The following is a 23,258-nucleotide window of genomic DNA, read 5'->3' on the forward strand; positions in this document are numbered from 1 at the left end:
AAGGAATAATTTGATTAGGGATAGTCAACACGGTTTTGTGAAGGATAGGTCGTGCCTCACAAACCTTATTGAGTTCTTTGAGAAGGTGACCAAACAGGTGGATGAGGGTAAAGCGGTTGATGTGGTGTATTTGGATTTCAGTAAAGCGTTTGATAAGGTTCCCCATGGTAGGCTATTGCAGAAATTACGGAGGCATGGGATTGAGGGTGATTTAGCGGTTTGGATCAGAAATTGGCTAGCTGTAAGAAGACAGAGGGTGGTGGTTGATGGGAAATGTTCATCCTGGAGTTCAGTTACTAGTGGTGTACCTCAAGGATCTGTTTTGGGGCCGCTGCTGTTTGTCATTTTTATAAATGACCTGGATGAGGTAGAAGGATGGGTTAGTAAATTTGCAGATGACACCAAATTTGGTGGAGTTGTGGATAGGGTGGAAGGATGTTGCAGGTTACAGAGGGACATAGATAAGCTGCAGAGCTGGGCTGAGAGGTGGCAAATGGAGTTTAATGCGGAAAAGTGGGAGGTGATTCACTTTGGAAGGAGTAACAGGAATACAGAGTACTGGGCTAATGGTAAGATTCTTGGTAGTGTGGATGCGCAGAAAGATCTCGGTGTCCATCTGCATAGATCACTGAAAGTTGCCACCCAGGTTGATAGCGTTGTTAAGAAGGCGTACAGTATGGTAGGTTTTATTGGTAGAGGGATTGAGTTTCGGAGCCATGAGGTCACGTTGCAGCTGTACAAAACTCTGGTGCGGCCGCACTTGGAGTATTGCGTACAGTTCTGGTCACCGCATTATAGGAAGGATGTGGAAGCATTGGAAAAGGTGCAGAGGAGATTTACCAGAATGTTGCCTGGTATGGAGGGAAGGTCTTATGAGGAAAGGCTGAGGGTCTTGAGGCTGTTTTCGTTAGAGAGAAGAAGGTTAAGAGGTGACTTGATAGAGACATACAAGATGATCAGAGGATTAGATAGGGTGGACAGTGGGAGCCTTTTTCCTCGGATGGTGATGGCTAGCACGAGGGGACATAGCTTTAAATTGAGGGGTGATAGATATAGGACAGATGTCAGAGGTAGGTTCTTTACTCAGAGAGTAGTAAGGGCGTGGAATGCCTTGCCTGCAAAAATAGTTGACTCGCCAACTTTAAGGGCATTTAAATGGTCATTGGATAAACATATGGATGATAATGGAATAGTTTAGCTTAGATGGGCTTCAGATTGGTTTCACAGGTCGGCGCAACATCGAGGGCCGAAGGGCCTGTACTGCGCTGTAATGTTCTATGTTCTATGTCCCTCTTTCAACCATGTCTCTGTGATAGCAGCAACATCGTAACTGCATGCAGTTAAATTCATCTGTTTTACCTATTATACTCCTTGCATTGAAGCAAATACTGTCCAAGTTTCCTGTTCCACTGAACTCAGCAACCTCTCCCTGACTCCTCTTCCTCCTAGCTATGTTTGCCTTAGCCTCAATCTCTTCCTCAGTCTCTATATACTTAAGTGATCTGTTTTGCAACACCTGCCACACTTGTTTAAACGTTTTTGAGTGGCACTATCAAACCTCCCTGCCTGGATATTGGTGCCCCTCCAGTTTAGGTATAACCCACCCTCTTGTACTGGTCCCACCTTCCTTGGAAGGCACCCCAATGATCCACATATCAGAAGCCCTTCCTGCACACCAGCTCTTTAGCCACAATTCCGTTGTTCTGTCGGTCCCTGATCCTAGCCTCAATAGCATGTGGCAAAGAGAGTTATCCTGAGATTACTACCCTAGAGATCCTGCTTTTTAAAGTTTACTAACCAACTCCCTGAATTTTGTTTTATTCAGTCATGTAATTGTTCACTAGGCCAGCATTTAACGCCCATGCCTAATTCCCCAGAGGGCAGTTAACAGTCAACCATGTTGCTGTGGGTCTGGAGTCACGTTGTCCAGACCAGGTAAGGATGGCAGTTTCCTTCTCTAAAAGGACATTAGTGAACCAGATAGGTTTTCTGACAATGGGTTCAAGATCATCATTTAGACTCTTAATTCCAGATATTTACTAAATTCAAATTCTACTATCTACCACACCAGTACTCGAAACTGGGTCCCCAAAATATGACCTGGGTCTCTGAATTAACAGTCCAGCAATAATACCACTAGGCCATTGCCTCCCCTTAATTGTTGTTGCAGGACCATCTCACTCTGCCTACCCATGTCCATATTGGCACAAATGACAATGACTTCTGTCCATTCACCCTCCCATTTCAGGTGATTAGTAATGGCATACATCAACTGCAGCCTCCCAGATTGCTTTGATCTACTACAATTCGCCTACCGTCACAACAATCCGACAGCTGATGCCATCTCCCTGGTCCTACACTCATCCCTGGAACATCTGGATAAGGAGGACACCCACATCAGGCACCTATTTATTGACTTTAGCTCCACCTACAACACCATAATTCCAACCAAATTCATCTCCAAACTCCAAGACCTAGGAATCTGCTCCCCCCTTGAATTCCTGACACATTGACCACAATCAGCAAGGATAGGTGACAACACCTCCTCCTCAATAATCCTCAACATCGGTGCCCTGCAAGGCTGTGCACTCAGCCCTTTACTCTACTCCTTATACACTCATGACTGTGGCCAAATTCTGCTCTAACTCCACTTGCAAGTTTGCTGATGGCATCACTGTAATGGGTTTGATCTTAAACAATAAGACAGAATATAAGAAAGAGATAAAGAGCTTAGTGGCATGGTGCTAAGACTATCTCTTGTCAGCAAAATGAAGGAGCTGGTCAACTTCAGGAATTAGAGTGGAGGATACACCTGTGCCCGTATCAGTGGTGCTGAGGTGGAGATGATCAAGGGCTTCAGGTTCCGAGGAGTAGATCTGTCCTGGTCCATCCACATTGACACAATGGTCGAGAAAGCACACCAACGCATCTACTTCCTCAGAAGGATAAGGAAATTTGACATGTCCACAATGACTCTTACTAATTTTTATAGATGCAACGCAGAACGCATCCTATCCAGATGAATCACAGCTTGGAATGGCAACTGCCCTGCCCAAGATCGCAAGAAATTACAGAGAGTTGTGAACACTGCCCAGTCCACTATCCAACTTTCTTCATTGACTCTGTCCATACTTCCTGCCAACATAATCAAAGACATCTCCCACCCTGGATGTACTCTCTGCCACCCTGTTCCACCAGACAGAAGATAACAGAAGCTTGAAAACATATACCAACAGATTCAAGAACAGCTTCTTTCCCACTGTCATCAGACTTTTGAGTGGACCTCTCATATTTTAAAGTCAACCTTTCTCTGCACCTTCCCTAGTTGTAACAATATATTCTGCATTTTGTTCTATTACCCTAATGTACTTATGTAAGGTATGATTTGCCTGGCTGGCACACAGAACAATATCCTTCACTGTATTTCAGTATATGTGACAATAATAAAATCAAACCAAAAATTCCACTACACTTGTCTTGACTTGCACCAATTCCAGTTCACCCATGCTTATTGGCCTACACCAACTCCTGATTGACTAATACCTTGATTTCAAAGCTTTCATACTTGCTTTCAATGCCTCCAAGCTCTTGTTTTTCTCCCATCTCTCCACAGCACTGCGAGTTATTCATGCTCCTCTATTATTAGCCTCGTGTTATCCTGATTTTGATTGTTCTAGTTCTTTAGATGCCTAGACTCCAAGTTCCAGAAATCCATCCTTTACTCAAATTTTCTTCACAACCTACCTTTTTATTCAAGCTAATGCCACTGCCTTATTAGCACCTTAAGATGGCTCACTATCAAATCTTGCTTTTTAATACATTCCTGAAAGGGTCTGGCTCGTTTTATTGCATTAAAGCACAATGCAAATACAAAGCTGCTGCTGCGGAAAATTACATATTCAATTTTAAAGCGTCTGCAAGCAAACTATTTCCCAATGTTTTCAAAATATGTTTTAAGGGCTATTTCCCATAAAATAATTGGAACTACAGAAACATATGGTCACAGAGTATCTCCTGTGAGCATGAAGTTGATAGCTCGTTTTGAAGCTAGTGCAGCTTATCACATTTCAATTTAGGTGCTGCATTATTAAATTTTGCTTGGAAAGATCATAGATTGATTTAATAATATCCTTTCTGAAAGTTAAGTAAACAATGATTAATATTCGCATCCAATTCGTATCGAACTCACCTGCATTACTGTTCTGATTTTTGTAGTCCACAACGCTGAGTTTCCACACAGGACTAACATCCCTTTTTGTGTAGCTGTTTTCACGTTGAGCACTTTCTAACGCTTTTTTGAACTCGGCCTCGATCTGGGCTTGTTTTTGTTCGTTCAACAATTGTCTATAGTTATTCAGGGCTCTCAACTGTTGTTCATTTAAATAGCCCTGCAAGGCAACACAACCTATGTAACATATTCAGTATTCTAAGGAAAAATGCACTGGACCCGAGAAAGAACTCGGGTAATAACATTTTCAATGTGGTCGTGTGCGCCAAGCCCAAAACACTCTCAAAACATGGCCATTGAAATCGGTGAACTCCTTGCTGCAAATATTCAAATAGAACATTATCTGGAAATGAAGCTTGTTTAGACTGCTGCCCAAAGAAACTCAATCCCATTCTAACCATAACCATAAACAGCGTTCAATGAAAACAAAAGATGGCCAACAACAGAAACTATCACGATATCCATATCTTTCACATTTCTGTTTCCAGAGAAATGTTGAGGAAATGTCTGGACAGCCCAAAGAACACTTGAACCCTGCTCCTTAAGATTTAACAAGATGTATAGAGTGTCAGAACATTTCCAACAATCTATGTACATAGACTGCATATTTATTACAAGTTAATAGGAAGGAGGTATTGGGATAGGTTGCCAACACTTCAAGTTGATCAAGTACCATGGCTATCACTCAGTTGTAGCAAACTGCTAACGAGTCTAAAAGAACTAAACAGGATGGACCAATCAGGATCAAGTAGGGTACCAAAAACAATAATGGCAAAATCACCCCTTCTGAGCCTGCAAAATCTTCCTTGGGGGGGTTGCGCCAAAATGACAGGGGATGGGGGCTGTGTGAAGTTTTTCCACAGATCAGTTGAACTCACTATCATACATCATCATCGTTATCCCTGGCTATGTTTTGTCTTATTGGCAGGACAAACCAGCAGAGATAGTGGCACAGTGGTATAAAATCAGGAGACAATTACCCTGGAATTCCCCATCAACTCCAGACCACGAGATTTCATGGCATCAAACACAACCAGCACAATTTCAAGAAAGGAAAACAGTGTCTGATTAATTTATTAATATTTTTCGAGGAAGTCTCAAACAGAGTGTGTAGAGGGAAGCCAGTAGATATGTTGTATTTGGTCTTCCAGAAGGCATTCAACAGGGTACCTCATAAAAGATTAAGTCGTAAGAACTAGAAGCAGAAGTAGATAATTTAGTCCCTCGGACCTGTTCCACCATTCAATACAATCATGAGTGATCTCACCACGACTGTACCCCATAACATTTCAATCCATTACTAAATAAATATGTCTATCGCTTCCTTAAATTTTCATAATGTCCCAGCATTCACCATTCTCTGAGGCAGTGAATTCCACAATTCACAATTCTAGTCTGTTTTAAATCTGTTACTTCTTATCCTAAAACTATGAACTCTCATACTTGCCACTCTAACGCACCACCCTGTTCCCTGGCCAACATCTGTGTCTCTGGCTTGCTGCAGTGTTTCAGTGAAGCTCAACGCAAGCTGGAAAAACACCTCATTTTCCACTTGGGGATCCTGCAGCCCTCCGGACTCAATATTGAGTTCAATAATTTTAGGGCCTAAACTCTCCCATGTCCTAGCCCCCTAGCCCACACACCTGGCCTTGTTACAACATAGCCTGCTATTACACACCATCTGTTGTTAGTCACTAATAGCCCCCATTAACAACTATTCAAACTCCCAGCCTGATTGTTATCAACTTTTTGTCTGTCCAACTGCTCTTCTCTCTCTTTAGGCTGTATCCTATTGTTTACTCCCCACCTCATCTCTCCCTCCCCTTTTTTTTTTGCATATAAACTGACGTTTTCCCAGCCAACATCAGTTTTGGGGAAGGGTCACCGTAGCCGAAACGTTAACTCTTTTCTTTCACAGATGCTGTCAGCCCTGCTGAGCTTTTCCAGCAACTTTGTGTTTGTAACTCTCATTCTAGATTGGCTCATGAGGAAATATCCTTTTCATGCCTACTTTGTCAATCCCCTTTAGCATCTTACATACCTCAATTAGATCTCATTCTTTTAAATTTCAGGGAGTATAGGCCCAAACTGCTTAATCTTTCTGAAGACAAAGCCCTCAAGTCTGGAATCAATATAGTGAGCCTCTTCTAATCTGTCTCCAATGCTTCTACATCCATCAAGCAATGGGACCAAATTATACACAGTACTCTAGATGTTATTTTATCAATGCAGCAACATGTTGTTTCTTTTATACTTTATTGCTAAAGGAATAGATGCCCAAAATTCCATTTGCCTTTCTTATTACCTGCTGTAACTGCAAACTAGTTTTTTGCAATTCATGCACAAGGACACCAAAATGAATAACCTTACGCTTATCTATGTTAAATTTCATCTGCCAAATTTTGGCCCATTCACTTAACCTTTCTTATTTCTTCATTACTGCTTAACTTTCCCACCTATTTTAGTATCATCTGCAAATACGGCCATAGTACTTTCTATCCCTTCATCCAAGTAATTAAATATAGATTGTAAATAGTTAGGGCCTGAGAACTGAACCCTATGGCACACCACTAGTTGCATCTTGCCAACCAGAAAAAGACCCATTTCCCCATACTGTTTTCTGCTGGTTAGTCAATCTGCTATCCAAGTTAACTAATTACCCCTCACCCCATTAGATTTTACTTTGAGTATTACCCTTTTGTGCAGCACTTTATCAAATGCCTTCTGAAAGTCCAGATAGTCCACATTTATACAATCTCCATTATCCACATTGCTTGTTACATCTTCAAAGTCACAAAATACTAACTAGTCCATGGTACTGGAGGTATATTGGCATGGTTAGAGAATTGGCTCATGGGGATGAGGAGTTCTTTTTCAGGTTGGTGACCTGCAACCAGTGGAATTCCATGGGGATTGGCAATGGGATCGGCAATGGGATCACAACTGTTTACAATTATATTAATGACTTGAAGGAAGGAAGCAATTGTGCTGTAGCCAAATTTGCAGATGACATGAAAAAAGGGGTGAAAATCAAATTGCAATTTATGGAGATTTAATAGGTTAAGTAAGTGGACAAAAAGTTGGCAAATGGAGATTCATGTGGGGAAAATGTAAAGTTTGTTCTCTTATTCATTTTGGAAAGAAGAACATTTCATTTAAATGGGGAAAAACTGCTAAAATCTGCATCCGGTCAGGACATGGAGCCACTTGTGCATGAAACACAAAGCTAGCATGCTGGTAATCAGGAAAGCTAATAAAACGTTGGCCCTTATTTCAAGGGCGTTGGAGTATAAGAGTAGGGATGTCTTCCTGCAACTGCACAAGATGCTGATGAGACAAAATCTGGAGTACAGTGAGTAGTATAGAAACAAACTTTCTACATCATTACTTCATTCTACATCATTATTTTTTAAATTACTACATCATCAATTACATGTTTCCACACTATTTCTCATTTTTAATGGAAATGCAGGTAAAATATGTAAAAAATATTTACATATGTCTAAAATTCAATGAACAGACACACTGCAACCTAAATACTTGGGAATTGTCTTCACTAAGGAGGACACAAATAACTTTTCAGAAGTGTAGGGGAACAGAGGGTCAAGCATGAAGGAGAAACTGAAGGAAATTCTCATTAATCAGGAAATGGTATTGGGGAAATTGATGGGATTAAAGCCCAATAAGTTCCCAGGGCCAGAAGCTGTGCATCCCAGAGTACTTAAGGAAGTGGCCTTAGAAATGGTGGACGCATTGGTGATCATTTTCCAGCATTCTATAGACTCTGAAAGAGTTCCAATGGACTGGAGGGTAGCTAATATAACCCTACCTTTTAAAGGAGACAGAAAATGGGGAATTATAGGCTGGTTAGCCTGACATCGGTGGTGGGGAAATTGCTGCAGTCAATTATTAAAGATGTAATAACTGATCATTTGGAAAGCAGTGACAGAATCGGTCCAAGTCAGCACGGATTCACTAAAGGGAAATGATGCTTGACAAATCTTCTGTAAATTTTTTAAACATGTGACAGTAGAGTGGTCAAGGGTGAATCAGTGGATGTAGTGCATCTGACTTTCAAAAGGCTTTTGATAAGGTTGCACAATAGAGATTAGTAAGCAAAATTAAAGCTCATGGAATCGGAGCTAATGTATTGACGTGGATAGAGAACTGGCTGGCAGACAGGAAGCAGAGAGTTAGAATAAGCGGGTCCTTTTCAGAGTGGCAGACAGTGATGAGTGAGGTACTGCAGGATTCAGATCTGGGACCCCAGCTGTTCACAATATACATTATCAATTTGAATGAAGGAATTGAATGTAATATCTCCAAATTTGCACACAACACCAAGCTGGGTGGCAGCAATATGCTTGTGAGGAGGATGCTAACAGGTTGCAGGGTGACTTGGACAGGCTGCCAAATGGGCAAATACTTGGCTAATGCAATATAAAAATGTGGATAAATAGGAGATAACCCACTTTGGCAAAAACAGGAAGGCAGATTATTATCTAAATGGTGACAGTTTAAGAAAAGTCACTGAACATTGGCATGCAGGTGCAGCAGATGGTGAGGAAAGCTAATGCATTGGTGGCCTTGATAACAAGGGGATTTGGATATAGGAGTCAGGATGTCTGGCTGCAGTTATACAAGGCCTTGGTGAGGCACACCTCGAGTACTGTGTGTAGTTTTGGTCTCCTGGTCCAAGGTAGGTAATTCTTGCTATTAACGGAGTACAGTGAAGGTTCACCAGACTGATTCCCGGGCCTGACACATGAAGAAAGGATGGATCGACAGGGCTTTGACTCACTATAATTTAGAAGAATGGTTGGGGAGGGGTGTTAGAGATCGCATTGAAACGTATAAAATCCTGATGGGACTGGACAGGCTATTTGTGGGAGGAATGTTCTCAATGTTGGTTAAATCCAGAACTAGGGGGTCACAGTTTGAGAATAAGCGGGAAGCCATTCAGGATGGAGATGAGAAAGAATTACTTCACTCAGAGTTGTGAACTTGTGGAATTCTCTACTACAGAAAGCTGTTGGGGCCAGTTTGTTAGATATATTCAAGAGGGAACTGGATGTGGCACTTGCAGCTAAAGGGATCAAGGAGTGTGGAGAGAAAGTGGGAGTGGGATACTGAAATTGCATGATCAACCACATGCATATTGAACGGTGATGCAGGCTCGAAGGGCCGAATGGCCTACTCCTGCACCTATTTTATATGTTTCTACATTTCTAAAAGCACCAAATTTCTTAGAAGCCAATAAAACAGGCATCAATTCTGCAAATAAAGCCATCTCCAATTTACTAGTTATATTTCACATTTTACACAAATGCATTTCATATATCAAGAACAAAATCAGAAGTTGCTGGAAAAGCTCAGCTGGTCTGGTGGCATCTGTGAAGAAAAAAAACCAGAGTTAACGTTTCGGGTCCAGTGACCCTTCCTCAGAACACCGCATTTCATATATCACTGTTTGAAATACTTCCAAAAGCAATTACAACAGAGATTATGGCAAATATTGTAACTTGCAATATAGGACTAGTGTTCTCCCACAAGTTTTGGGAACTCAATGGTTCACAGTATTTATTACCAACTTCTATGATGAAACAGAAAGCATGCACCCAAGCTGGCTCTTAACACCAAGATTAATAGCATTGTAAGAAATTTAGATGCAAATATAAAAATTACAGAGAGATTTTCTGAAAGTTGAAGGATGATTTGTTTGAAGTTTTCAAGCTAATAGGGATGACAGATAGTGTAGGTGAAGAAACCTTTATTTTATTTTCCAATCATTCGTGGGATATGGGCACCAGTAAGCCATCTCTTACTGGTCAGAGGGCAGTTAGTAGTTAGCCACACTGCTGTGATCAATACTATACAAAGTACTCCAGATGTGGTCTTGCCAATGCCTTGTAAAACCAAATAATAAGTTCCTTACTCTTGCATTCAATTCCCCCTGTAATCTACCATAACTTCTACTAGTTTTCCTGAAGCTACACATGTCCTGACACAGTGGAGAGTATGCCATCACACTCCTGACTTGTGCCTCATAGTTGGTGAAATAATCATAGAATTATTCAGCCTTTGACATGATCTTGTAGCCGCAGTATTGAAATAGCTGATCCAGTAGGTTTGTCAATGTGGTTCCCAGGAGGTCTATGATGGGGTGTTCAGCAATGGTAATTCCATTCAATGTCAAAGGGAGGTGGCATATTCTCTCTTGTTGGAAATGGTCAGCATCTGGCTTGTATGCTACAGATGCTACTTTTCACATAGCTAAAGCCTGATGACGGAAGAATGTCATTAAAGCTAATGATAGATGATGGTTGGGATGAGATCAACATAATTTTAAATTTGAGACGGATAGAATTTTGTTAAACAAAGTTATTAAGGAATATGAGACATAGGCAGGTTGTATGGAATTAGGCTGTTGATTAGCCATGACAGATGAGGGGTGAAATAATGTATGCCTAAAACTCATTTGTAATATCTTAAAATATATAAAATAAGGAAGAATGGATAAACAGTTTCCCCTGCCCCAACATAAAGATAAATTGGTCTCTTCCCAGTGCGTTGAGCCATGTAGCTGTCAATCTAGACAAACCCTTAATAATAAGGTCATGGTTAACCTAAGGTTGCAGCTATTTCATCCATTTACCCCCCACACAGTGGATACCTGAGCAGTATTCTAAAAGGAAATACCATTCTAAACATCCAAACAACATTCCAAAATACTGATTGTAGGGAATGAGTTATATGATAAATACACATTTAAGACAGTTGAAAATACACGCTTGATTACCTCAACAGATAATGGATCTGAAGAATTCTGAATTGCTTCATACAAATCTACACCATCCTGAAGCATCATGATCTGTTGGTCACTTAACTTCTGCACTTTGCGTTCTCTCTTTTTCTTTTCGTCAACTTCAAAACAAACATTTTACTTGTTTAACATAATTTTAATTGATTATTTATTTTTAAAAATCAAGGAACTAATTACATTTTCGTTGTCAGCAAGGACATAAAATAATCAAAGAAAAAGATGCTGAAAATACCATGTGGAGAGCGAAACAGTTAACTTTTTAAAATTCATTTATGGAATGTTGGTGTCACTGGCTAGCATTCATTGCCCACAGGGCAGTGAAGAATCAACTGCATTACTATGGGTCTGGAGTCACATGTATGCCCAACCAAGAAAAGATGGCACAGATTTCCTTCTGTAAAAGACATTAGTAAACCAGGTGAGTCTTTATCCCCGACAACAGTTTCATCATCAGACTCTAGATTTTTTTTTATTGAATTCAATTTCCGCCATCTATCATAGCAGGATTGAAACCTGGGTCCCCAGAATATTACTGGGTCTCTGGAATAATAGTCTTGCAATAATACCAATAGGCCATAGCTTCCCCCTATCAGATTGATGAACTTCAGTGTCTGCTACTCTAAGTACCGATCAGAATCTAAATTTTTGATTAGGGTCTAATGTATCTTCTTCCGAGTTCAGCATTACCATAAACATCTTGAGGTTCACTACTGACCGGAAAGATAACGGAACCAGCTACACAAATGCTGTGATTATAACAGCTCTGCAACCCATGATGACTGACTTCCTGACTTCCCAAAGTCTTTCTTGTCTACAAAGCAGATATCAGCAGTGTGATGGAATACTCTCCATTTATTTGGATGATTGAAGTTCCTTAAACACTAAAGTTACTTGATACCCACCAGCCCAAAAACAGCCCACTTAAATCTGCAGCCCTTATACTTCCTTAAATATTCAATCTATACCATTGATGCATTTCAGCTGCAGTATATAACGCCTACACTGTACAATCTAACAACTTGAACTTTCTCCTTAGGTACCACCTACCAAACAACCAATTTCCACTCCATAAGGAGGACAAAGGAAGCAGGCCGTACGTGCACTATTATTTTCAAGCTACACACCATCCTGACATGGAAATGTATTACCACTCTTTCTTTGTCATCAAAATTCTGGAACTCCTTACTGATCAGCACTTTCACCATGCATGGATGAAACAGTTTAACTGTGGAGGTGAGGTGAGTGTGGTTGGCCTTGATATCAAAGCCGCATTCAATCAAGTACAGCATCAAGTAGCCCTAGCAGAAGTGCAATCAACGGGATTCATATTCGGCTCAAAAGGCATTTATGGATTTTATTGAATGTCAATATCTCAAACCCAAGACATCACTGTAGAGTTCCTTAGGTAGTGTCCTAGGCCCAAGCATCTTCAGATGCGTCAGTGACCTTCCCACCATCACAGTGCCAGAAATTGGGATGCTTGATATGATGCACCATGTTCAGCACCAATCAAACTCGTCAGATACCGAAGCAGTCTGTGTCCATATGCAGCAAGTCCTGGACAATACCCAGACATGGGCGGATAAACTGCAAGTAACATTTGGCATCACATAAATTCCAGGGAATGACCACCTTCAACTTGAGAGTACGCAACTGTTGTCCCTTGATGCACATTGGCATTACCATAGCTAAATGCCCCACTATAAACTTCCTGGGAGATACCATAGGCCAGAAGCTGTATTGGAACAGCCACATAAATACCATGGCTCCAAGAGCAGTTCATAGGTTAGGACGTTTGCAGTAAGTAACTCAACTCCCGTCTCTCCCATGCATGTCCATCATCTACAAGGCACATGCCACTACTGGTGCAACTCCAACAACACTCAAGAAGCTCAAAACCACCTAGGAAAGATCCTGACACAGCACTGTAGATGCTCCTATGCTCCAAGGAATGAACTAGTTCAAGACCACTGTTCAGCACCATCTTCTGTGGGTCAATTGGGGATGGTCAATATATGCTGACATAGCCAGAACTGCCCATATCACATCAACAAATTTAAAAAACCTATGAACCACAACAGTTTAAGAACATGCTTCACCGTCACTTTCCACAATGCTGATGTTGTCAGTAACACGCACATCCCTTGAGTAAGTAAAAGTTTATGAATATTAGAGTTAATGGCCTTTAGAGTGACACAGCTTCAGATAAGCATCACATTCTCCAGGCCCCAGATTTATCAGGCATACTGCCATATTGCAAGTCCAAAAAAGATAATGGTTTAGCACAGAATGCTAATTGCCTGTTATTTCAACATAAGAGACAACTTCAAAAATATAACCGTAATCTAGAAAGGATTATCTTCAAAAGAAAAAAAAGTCTTCCAAATCTAATTTCTTTACCACAATTTGCAATAATTTGAAACAGTTAACGTGTGGAACAAAATTCAATTGTCATCGTATTAATAAAAACCTGACCTGTTATGTTCAAAGATATCATTATAGAAGTTCAGTGTTCTAATTACCTCGATATTGTTCCTGCAGTTCAGCCTCAGTTTTGGCATACAACAGTTCCAGCTCTCTCTGCTGATTTTCATAATGTATCCAAGCCTCTCGTTCTTCAGCCCGTTCCTTCCGGAATATGTATGTTCCGTTGGATTTCTTTTCCATCCACTGAAGAAAAATGTGTCTCTCATCAGAAATACAAACTATACAATAGAAAGTGCATTGTGTATTGGCTGAGAAAAACTCTGGATCCACAGCAAGCAGCAATTGCTGAACTAAATTTATTTACACCTCCCCAGAGAGGCAGCAATGGAGGGTAGTATAGCAAAATGCTCAGCTATACAATATTACATCCCTCCTGACAGCAACTCATGTATATGTACCATTTTACAATTTACATTTTAATGTAAAAGTTCCCAGCATACAATAAGACTAAACCAACACCAACAATGCAAAAAATTTTTAGCAGATTGCATCTATGATTTTATAGTAATCTCAGTCAAACATTTGGTGATTTAGGAGAAATTTCTCCCTTAATATTATTATCTGTTCAAAAAAAAACATAATTTGGCAAGAAACCATGAAAAGAATGGCATTTCAATTTTTCCTTCCTGCATACCTTCAATTAACCCATTTAGGTATACCTTTGTGTAGAGCTGGATGAACACAGCAGGCCAAGCAGCATCAGAGGAGCAGGAAGGCTGACGTTTCGGGCCTAGACCGTTTTTAGCTTGCCTGCTCTCTCAAAACTGCGACTGTCAAAACTATTTGACCCTTCAAGCCTGCTCCGCTATTCAATACAGTCATGGCTGATCATCCCACTCAGTACCCTGTTCCCACTTACTCCCCATACTCTATGATTCCATTAGTCCTAAGAAAGATAAAAACATAGAATACAGGAGCAGAAGTTGGCTCTTCAAATGCATGCTAAACAGCAGATACAACATGTCACAAAGCCAAGCAACCACACAATCAATGGGACATGTAATTATGACATGGTAGAGGACAACTAAAACTTAATGGGAAGAGAAGCAGGGTACATGAACTCCTATTCCCAATGGTAAAATTCAGTGTAAAAGATAAGCTGAAGTATTCCACCCATTTTCAGCTAAAAGTGATGATCCATCTTGGCATCCTCATATGATCTCGACCATTACAGATCAAAAGCAAATATAGCACCTGTACCTTGGGTACCTTTAGACAAGTCGTTTCTATACATTGTAAGAAGGTGAGACCTCATCATTGATCCTTGTGGCACATAACTCTCATTTTATCTGGACAACTTGACAATTTTTTGACTATATCCTGTTAGCCAGTCAATCAACTATTCATGAATTTTGATGCAGAATTTTATCAAATGCTTTCTGAAAATTTAAGGACAGCATATCCACAAGTTCCCTTTTATCCACAGCATGTTACACCTTCAAAGAACTTCAATAAGTTGATAAAACATGACTTCCCTCTAACAAAACCATGTTGAATTGATTACCTTTGAACTTAAATGACTTGCTATAAACTTTCTAATAATAGCTTCATGCTATTTCCCTGTGAAGATGCTAAATTAACTGCCCTGTAGTTTCCCAATTTGTGTCCTTCCATGTTTGAATAAAGGAGTCACATTGCTATTTTCCAATCTGATAGAACATGCCCAATTCAAGGAGATTTTGGAAAACTGAACCCAAAAACCTATTCAGTCCCTTTTTTTTTTTTTTAAGGCCCTCATACAGCAATAAACTGTCCACTGTTACCCAGTTGGGTTCCGTCAGGACCTCTTGACTCCTGGCCTCATTGTAGCCTTGTGCAAACGTAGACGACACAGCTAAATTCAAGAGATGAGGGACAAATGACTGCTTTAGACATCAAGGCAGCCTGTGACTCTGTGGGGCAATATGGCTCTAGCAAAATTAAAACCAATGGGAATTAAGGGGAAACCTCTGTATTGGTTAAATGATAAAAGATAACATTTGAGACTGTTCGGGAGGCGATGGCCTAGGTGGTATTATTGCTGGACTATTAATCCAGAGACCCAGATAACACTCTAGGGACCTGGGTTCGAATCCTGCCACGGCAGATGGTGGAATTTGCATTCAATAAATATCTGGAATTAAGAGTCTAATGATGACCATGAATCCATTGTCACTAACGTCCTTTAGGGAAGGAAACTGCCATCTTTACCTGGTCTGGACTACATGTGACTCCAGACCCACAACAATGTGGTTGACTTTCAACTGCCCTCTTGTCAGTTAGGGATGGGCAATAAATGCTGCCTAGCCAGCGACACCCTCATCCCGTGAATGAATAAAAAAAACTGTTGGAGGCCAATCATCTCAGCACAGGATATCGCTGAAGTTGTTCCTTCAGTAGTGTCCTGCACCTAGTTATCTTCAGCTGCTTCAACGATCTCACCTTTATAAGGTCAGAAGTAGGGATGATGACTGATGAGTGCACAGCATTTAGAGCTGTAGAGCACGTGCACTCTGTTTGCGACGAACGACAACACCTTCCGGTCGCAAACCATTTCAACTCCCCCTCCCACTCCCTGGGTGACATGTCCATCCTGGACCTGCTCCAGTGACACAATGACGCTATCCAGAAACTGGAGGAGCAACACCTTATATTCCGCCTTGGGAGTCTACAGCCGAATGGCCTAAATGTAGACTTTACCAGTTTCAAAATCTCCCCAACCCCAGCCTCATTCCATGACCAACCCTCCCTCTCAGCCCCACCTCCTTGACCTGACACAACCTGTCCATCTTATCTCCCATCTATTTGCTCCTCCCACCTCACTGACCAATCCCTACTATTGCCTACGTGCATTCACCTATCGCCATCCCACCTACCTTCCCCAGTCCCACCACTCTGCTCTATTTATTTCCGAGCTCACTTCCCCCTCCCTGAAGAAGGGTCCTGACCTGAAACGTCAACTTTCCTACTCTCTGATGCTGCCCGGCCTGCTGCGTTCCTCCGTCTCCACACTTATCTCTCACTCCTCTCAAGCAATTTATCAAAATGTACATAATGATATCTAATAATATTAACTGATAAGTCTTCATCTACAAAAATATTTCAATTAACTCATTTTACTGCATAATCTTCCATACCTGTACAGGATAAATTCGAACAACAATCACATCAACACAACCAACCATTCCACCTTCATTAAACAGGGAAGATATTGGTAATGGGAAAGGTCGAGGATTACGATGAAATCCTAGCTTAGCATACCATCGAGCTGGTCTGGTACCATTGGCTGAAATCTAAATCAGAAAGCATGGATTATTATATTGAAATTTAACTAAGCAAAGTCGCCATAGTCCTAGAGGACGTAGCACTGCTCTCGCATGAGAGAGAGAGAGAGAGAAAAAGAGAGCGAGAGAAAAAAAAGAGAGAGCGAGAGAAAAAAAAGAGAGCCAGAGAAAGAGAGGAGACAGAGGGGGGAGATGACTCGTGGCGGTTTAACCTGAACATGACCATGCTTCAGACAGAACCTTCTTAGGTAACCTCAGCAGATATGGAACCTATGTCCCTGGTGTCAGTCTGCGTCGCAAACTAGTCATCCAGATAACTGAACTAATGACCCCCATGTAGTATTATGTACAACAGTTTAGTTTAACTTATTTGCATTGTTTAAAAAAAATCATTTAGGCAAACTAATCATCTATTTGTCATTATTTATTTCAAAAAGTGCAATGACAAATAAAATTACCTTGCTCACAGGTGGTCAACTTAAATCATATTTTTTATCATATCATACCACTAATATTTAGCCATGATTTGCTCCTTTGTAATTAAGTTGGCATTTGCATGCAAGAACTTTTCATTATAGTTTGGAAATATTCTAAAACAATGGATGTCGAATATCAGATTCAAGCTTTGGAGAGATTTAGTAATCTTCACAACTGCAGAGAAGGTAAACAGGATATCCTGGAATCCATGTACTAGTAGACTGAAGATCTATGAAGTGTAATGGTGTACTATCTTTTGGGTCAAGTGGAAGATAAAAATTGATGTGTATTGGTTAGGCCAAGTGGCCTGCTGAATGCTGTACATGTTTCAGCGGAAGTTACATTGAGGGAAGATGATGGCATAGTGGTAACGTCACTGGAATAGAAATCCAGGAGGCCGAGGCCAAGGCTAAGGCTCAAAAGGACAGGGGTTCAAATCCCAACATTACTGATAGCTGCCATCAGCTGCAATGATGGCCATGATGCCAAAGCCATTTTTAAATTTTAAAAAAACCTTCTTGTTTACTAGTGTCCTTTTAGGAAGGAAATCTGCTATCCTTACCTGGTCTGGCCAGCACATGACTCCAAACTCAAAGCAAAGCAATGTGACTGACTCTTAACTGCCCTCTGAAACAGCCAAGTAAGCCATTCAGCTCAAGGGCAATTATTGATGGAAAACAAATGTTGGCCTTGCGAGTAACAGAGAAAAAAAAAGAAACAAGAAAGAAAAGAATGTACCACTAACATTGCATATCAATTTAATGAAATTCCCTAGCAACATTCATAAGATGAGTTTTGTTCGTGGGATTTGGGTGATTGCAACAAAATGAATGTGTTGGAAGTTAGAGTCCACAATGTAATGTGACTGGAGTAGTGAAAGCAGATTCCTTTCCTTGAAGGATATTAATGAATCAGTTGCATTTTTAAAATAATCCAGAAACTTTCCTTGGAAAGGCACCATAAACACTGAACGCACACTTGTGGGATCTATATGTGCTATTGGTAGTAACTGGCCAAAGTCTAAAAGTTAAACCATGACGTATTGTCAGAAGTTACACAACACCAGGCTATAGCCAACAGGTTTATTTGAAATCACAAGCTTTTGGAGCGAAGCCCTTCAATGGGTGATGTATTGTAATAGAAAACAACTCAGAATAGCTGGTTGTACAGTCTGATGCAGCTTCTGCAGGCTCTACCACACTTGGGGCAGAGGGTAGTTGTGGAAAGGGTGGGGTATTGGTGTGGCAGTGCACTCCTTACGTTTTTTTTTCACCTGGCTTCCGCTTTCTCCCCCGCGTTGGTAATCCAGAGGTGCTCCATAAGAGGCACTTTAATGGCCACAGGGAATATGTGCCCACCTCATTCACTCGGAAGTCAGTCTTGTTCTTTACGTGCAGTTAGCAATGACATGCTGTGAAACCCAAGTCTTTTGATGCTTTGGTGTTCACAACATAGGATCTGCAGGTCTGAGATCAGTTTATGTTGGGGAGTTTTCCTCTTTAGAGCTTGATCTATTGTTAAACCATCTACATAAAAAGTGCGTGTGGCTGCTAAAGATGATAGCTGGTACTCGTTCTGCTGAATTTGCTTCACCTCTTTGTCAAAAGGTGGAAGCTACAGCTTGAACTGCAGATGCTGTGTTATCGTAAGTCTGGAGCAAAGTGAAACTAAGGTGAACGAAGACCAAGATGGGTGAAGTGATTTTGATGAAATTGATAATCACCTGTCAAGCACTGTCTGAGAAGCAGTGCTTTGAGTAACAGCTTCTCACTTGGCTCTAGCTGTAGTTCTTTAGTTTCCCTGACCATCCTTCCCAACCTGTCACTTTCACTGAAGTAGTATTTCCCATTATCCACTTGTCTCAGTGACCCTAAAGACAAGTTTAGAAATAGGTCTGCTGGTTATTCAAGCCAGGATCCTTACCTCAAGGAATCTTATTCGCTATTTAAACATTTAAATGACTCTCCCAATTGGTCCAAGCTCTTTCCTCAAACCTAGGTTCAGTTAGGACAGGATGACATTAGAGTTCTAATCTTGACATCGTTTTTTGGGGATTCAGTTCCATTCATGCACCCAAACCTATCTCTCCTGAAAATACATGTATTCTTTCAGTTACAGTTACTGGATTAATTGGATAAACAGAATAAGACTTCAAAAAGTGATGCTTACAAATCTCTCACAGAGAAAAAAATACTTATCAGAGTGTCATAAAACAATGCATAATTTAAAATGTAATTATTACAAAAATGTGTTCAGCTGTCATTATTTATTATTTTTTTCCTTACCTTTATCATGAGTGATTCTGGAGCTTCCAGAGGTGTACAAGCATCCTGTGACCCAATAAGTTCTGCCCCATGGACAACAATCTTTTGACCAACTACAAGTCTTCTTTTCTGCAAAAGTGATGTGAGTGGAAGATCCAGAAGGGCCTTAATTCCATACCAGCCATCAGTGACTTCAACAACTCCCAAGCGCATATCCTTCTTTGCTTCTATGACACACTTCTCAGATACAGTTTTAGACTGTTTAATTGTATCATCAAGATCCAGGTTACTTTGGGATGATTTTACTCCCATTGATATTATCTTAGAAACACAAACCACAAGTGTTTTTGCTGGCACATCATCCCTTTCCATAATTTTCTTCAAAGCAGATCGACGACACTTATCAATCTCTACATCATACCTACAATACCAAAATAAGAAAATTATATTTGCAAAACTTAACAAATTTGAATGGCAACTCAAAATTTATTGCTTCAAAACAAAAACACTTATTCAAAAAAATACATCCTTATATTCTCTCTCCACGTGCTGGAATAATGGAAGGAAGATGGAGGAAATAGTTCCATGCAAAAGATTACTGGAAATACGAAATCATGAGAATAAGTGATATCGGGGTGGGAACCACTCACTTGTATATGCAGGATTGAAATTTTTTAAAGGATAATCCCATTTTAGCTGGGTAATGGAGGATGTCATAGAGAAAGTCAGGAGGATGTCATAGAGAAAGTCAGGATGTGGGATAAAGCATCAGGGCCTTCATGGCAGAAAATGGTGCTTGCAATTGTTAGGTTTTTACTTCACTTTTGTAAACTTATCACATTACATTAGATTCCTGCAGTCAGTTTAAAGTTGATGTCAAAGTGAAACTTCAATTCAGATTTATTTTTGATCATTAAGGTAATATGGGGGTACAGATTAATATGAATGTTAAAGGTCCATGTAAATAAAGGTTCCTAAAAGAATAAAATCTGTTAATCTAAATATCACCTACCTATGGACATTCCAACAGTAGATAAGGACCTGCTTTAGAACACTTGAATTTGTACTCTGGGATGGTCATTTAATTACTTCATTTCAAATTGTTTTACCTGAACAGTTAAATCGCACAATTTATCTCATGTCTCAACAATGACTCCTCTTCAAGAGTAATTCAGTGGATATGATGCATTTTGGAACATTTTAAGGACGCAAATGGTGGCATGCATTTGGAAGTTCTTAAGGCTTTTAAAGTGTTGTGCAACTGGAACAAGGAAAAAAAAATACATTTTCACAGAGCAAGTAGGGTATTGAATGAACTCCCACACTCAATTGCTGCATTCAATTGAGGCATTAGGAGAGCATTGGATGATTACTTGGATAGAACTGGTTTGCAAGGGTATGGCATGAAGGTAGGAGATGAGAACCAGGTAGCAGAACTGGTGTCGGCATTACAGGCTGAACAGTCTCCTTCTCTGCTGTAACAATTGTGATTCTTTCAAATTAAGCAAATTTTTTTTTTGGGAAAAATATAGCCACACAAAGTTCTCGCTTAGAACATGGAATGGCATGGCGAATTCAATTTATAACAACCTACATATATACAGTCCCTTGATAATGCAGTTCAATGTGCTAAAGCAGTGAAACGTTCCAAGGCATTCACAGGTGCATCAAACAAAATCTGACACAAAGGGATAGTCAGAGATAACCAAAAGTTTGGTTAAAGAGTTGGACTTTATTGTATGTGTACCTTGCCTTTAACAAAGTTCACCTTTAAGGACTCCATGTGCTTTTTGTATAAAATATTCTGACTCTGCCTGGAAGTTAGTCTGGTCCGGGTTTGCAAACCCTACAAACAGAAATCAGTTGGCTTGCTGTTGTGACAGCTTTATATCTTGAAATGTGTTTCATTTAGTTAAATAAACCAACCCATGGAGTTAATCAATCCCTAATGATAATTATTTAAACACTAATCATTAACATTTCAGGTTTCAAGAAGCATCTTAAAGTAGGTGAGAGCTAGATAGACAAGTTTAGGGAAGAAAGTCTCATGCTTTGAGCATGGATACTAGACTGGTCAAACAATTAAAATTGGGAAAGTACAAGAGAATGAATGTGAAAGTATGCAAAGATCTCTGCGTGCTGCAGGGTTGGAGGCGGCTACAGAGGCAAGAAAAGGCTACAGAAGGACTCGAAACACAAGAATAAAGATTGGAGCATTTTGGACTGGGAACTAACATAGGCCAGCACAGCGGGGGAAAACAAAAATCAATAATTTTTTTAAAAAAAAACTACATAGCAAGAAACAAGACATATACACTAAAGTGGAAGAGACTACACCTGTATTTAAGATGCAGAAGAATTGTTTCTGGTGTCAGGCACCTGCCACCAAACTCTTTGGGGAACGCTGTCTCCATCGCTGCAAATTTCCACACTAACCACTTATAATGGTTGTAAGCCCAAGCTTCACTGATTAATCTGGGATCTACACCAGGAGAATCTAAAAGAGCTCTTTGGTGGGGGCAAAAAAAAAAGAACTGATCAAATTAGAGTACACCAACAGACCACATGATTAAGTTTTCCAGGGACAGTTCTCAGTTGAGATACTGCAGTCCTGGTATACAACATCTCTGGAAGAGCCCGAGTAACAAAACCCATCCAAAATATCCTAGTTTTTAATTTCTCACATTTGTTTATCATGTAAACGAGGTAAGCACAGAATTTATTTTAAAAGTCACTAGTAATAAAGGCACCTTTTAAAGGTTTAAATATTAATAAATGAAACTGGAAGAAATATCCAGATTATTTGTATGTTTTATTATTACTGTTGGTTCTAACAGATAGTGCAGCATTACTACAGTTGCTTGTGCTACAATGTTGACTCAACAGCATGACTCAGAACACACACAATAGGACACTATGTTGTGAGTTTTGCAAGCGCGGGCTGGTTGGTGCAATCAATGTCTTATTTGTATAAATAATCAAAGGGTCATGTCTTTTCATATAATCCATCAGTCTTTGAGACATGCAGCTAAATATCCAGCAGACACTGGCACCGAAATTCATACACTGCATTGCACATTTGTCAGATAAGTTATGTTATACCACTATTAAAGATAAGATGGAGACAAAGCACAAGTTGTAGGACAGTTAACGTAACATTTTTGTCATTGGAAAAAATGTTACAATCCATTGTTGAGGATGCAGTAATATGACATATAAAATTCAGATTACAGAGTCAACTTGGTTTTATGATCCATAAGCTGTATTTAACAGTATTGTTGGGTAGGGTCTAACGTAGATTGGCAATGGGATGGGATGTAGAAATCTAGTGAGTGACTCTGAAAGGCAGAGGAGCAGAGACTGAAGTGTATTTTAGCGGGAGCAGTGAGAGCGAGGACGAGGGGGCTGCCGTGAAGGTAAATTAATCATTTAAAAGCTTACCTCGTGGGATCAGCGGCCTCCATTTTTGCAGCAGCAGCGGGAGCAGTGACAGCGAGGACCAGAGGGCTGCCATGAAGGTAAGTTAATCCTTTAAAAACTTACCTCCTGAATAGGTGGAGCGCACGTTGAGCAGGAGTGGACACAGGATGGCTGAGTAAGTGAGGTAATATATTTGGGCGAGACAACAAGGTGCAGAGCTGGATGAACACAGCAGGCCAAGCAGCATCATAGGAGCAGAAAGGCTGACGTTTCGGGCCTAGACCCTTCATCAGAAA

At 40.3% G+C, this 23,258-nt stretch overlaps 1 protein-coding gene across 3 annotated transcripts in view; it reads right to left on the reverse strand.

Moving 5' to 3' along the window:
- brca2 (BRCA2 DNA repair associated) overlaps window positions 1–23,258 on the reverse strand; it is a 111,611-nt gene that overhangs the window by 22,430 nt on the left and 65,923 nt on the right. For 2 of the 3 annotated variants that reach the window (XM_048598205.1, XM_048598206.1), the window contains 6 exons: window positions 21,880–22,050; window positions 19,564–19,963; window positions 16,655–16,810; window positions 13,574–13,721; window positions 11,028–11,152; window positions 4,190–4,388 (listed from right to left, as the gene is read on the reverse strand). In XM_048598205.1, coding sequence (XP_048454162.1) covers window positions 4,190–4,388; window positions 11,028–11,152; window positions 13,574–13,721; window positions 16,655–16,810; window positions 19,564–19,963; window positions 21,880–22,050 — 1,199 coding nt within the window. Of the gene's footprint in view, window positions 1–4,189; window positions 4,389–11,027; window positions 11,153–13,573; window positions 13,722–16,654; window positions 16,811–19,563; window positions 19,964–21,879; window positions 22,051–23,258 lie in introns of those variants that run through there. The other variant, XM_048598207.1, reaches the window with a different exon arrangement.

The sequence above is a fragment of the Rhincodon typus genome, chromosome 6 (assembly GCF_021869965.1).
Source record: "Rhincodon typus isolate 14 chromosome 6, sRhiTyp1.1, whole genome shotgun sequence".
NCBI classification, from domain to species: domain Eukaryota; kingdom Metazoa; phylum Chordata; class Chondrichthyes; order Orectolobiformes; family Rhincodontidae; genus Rhincodon; species Rhincodon typus.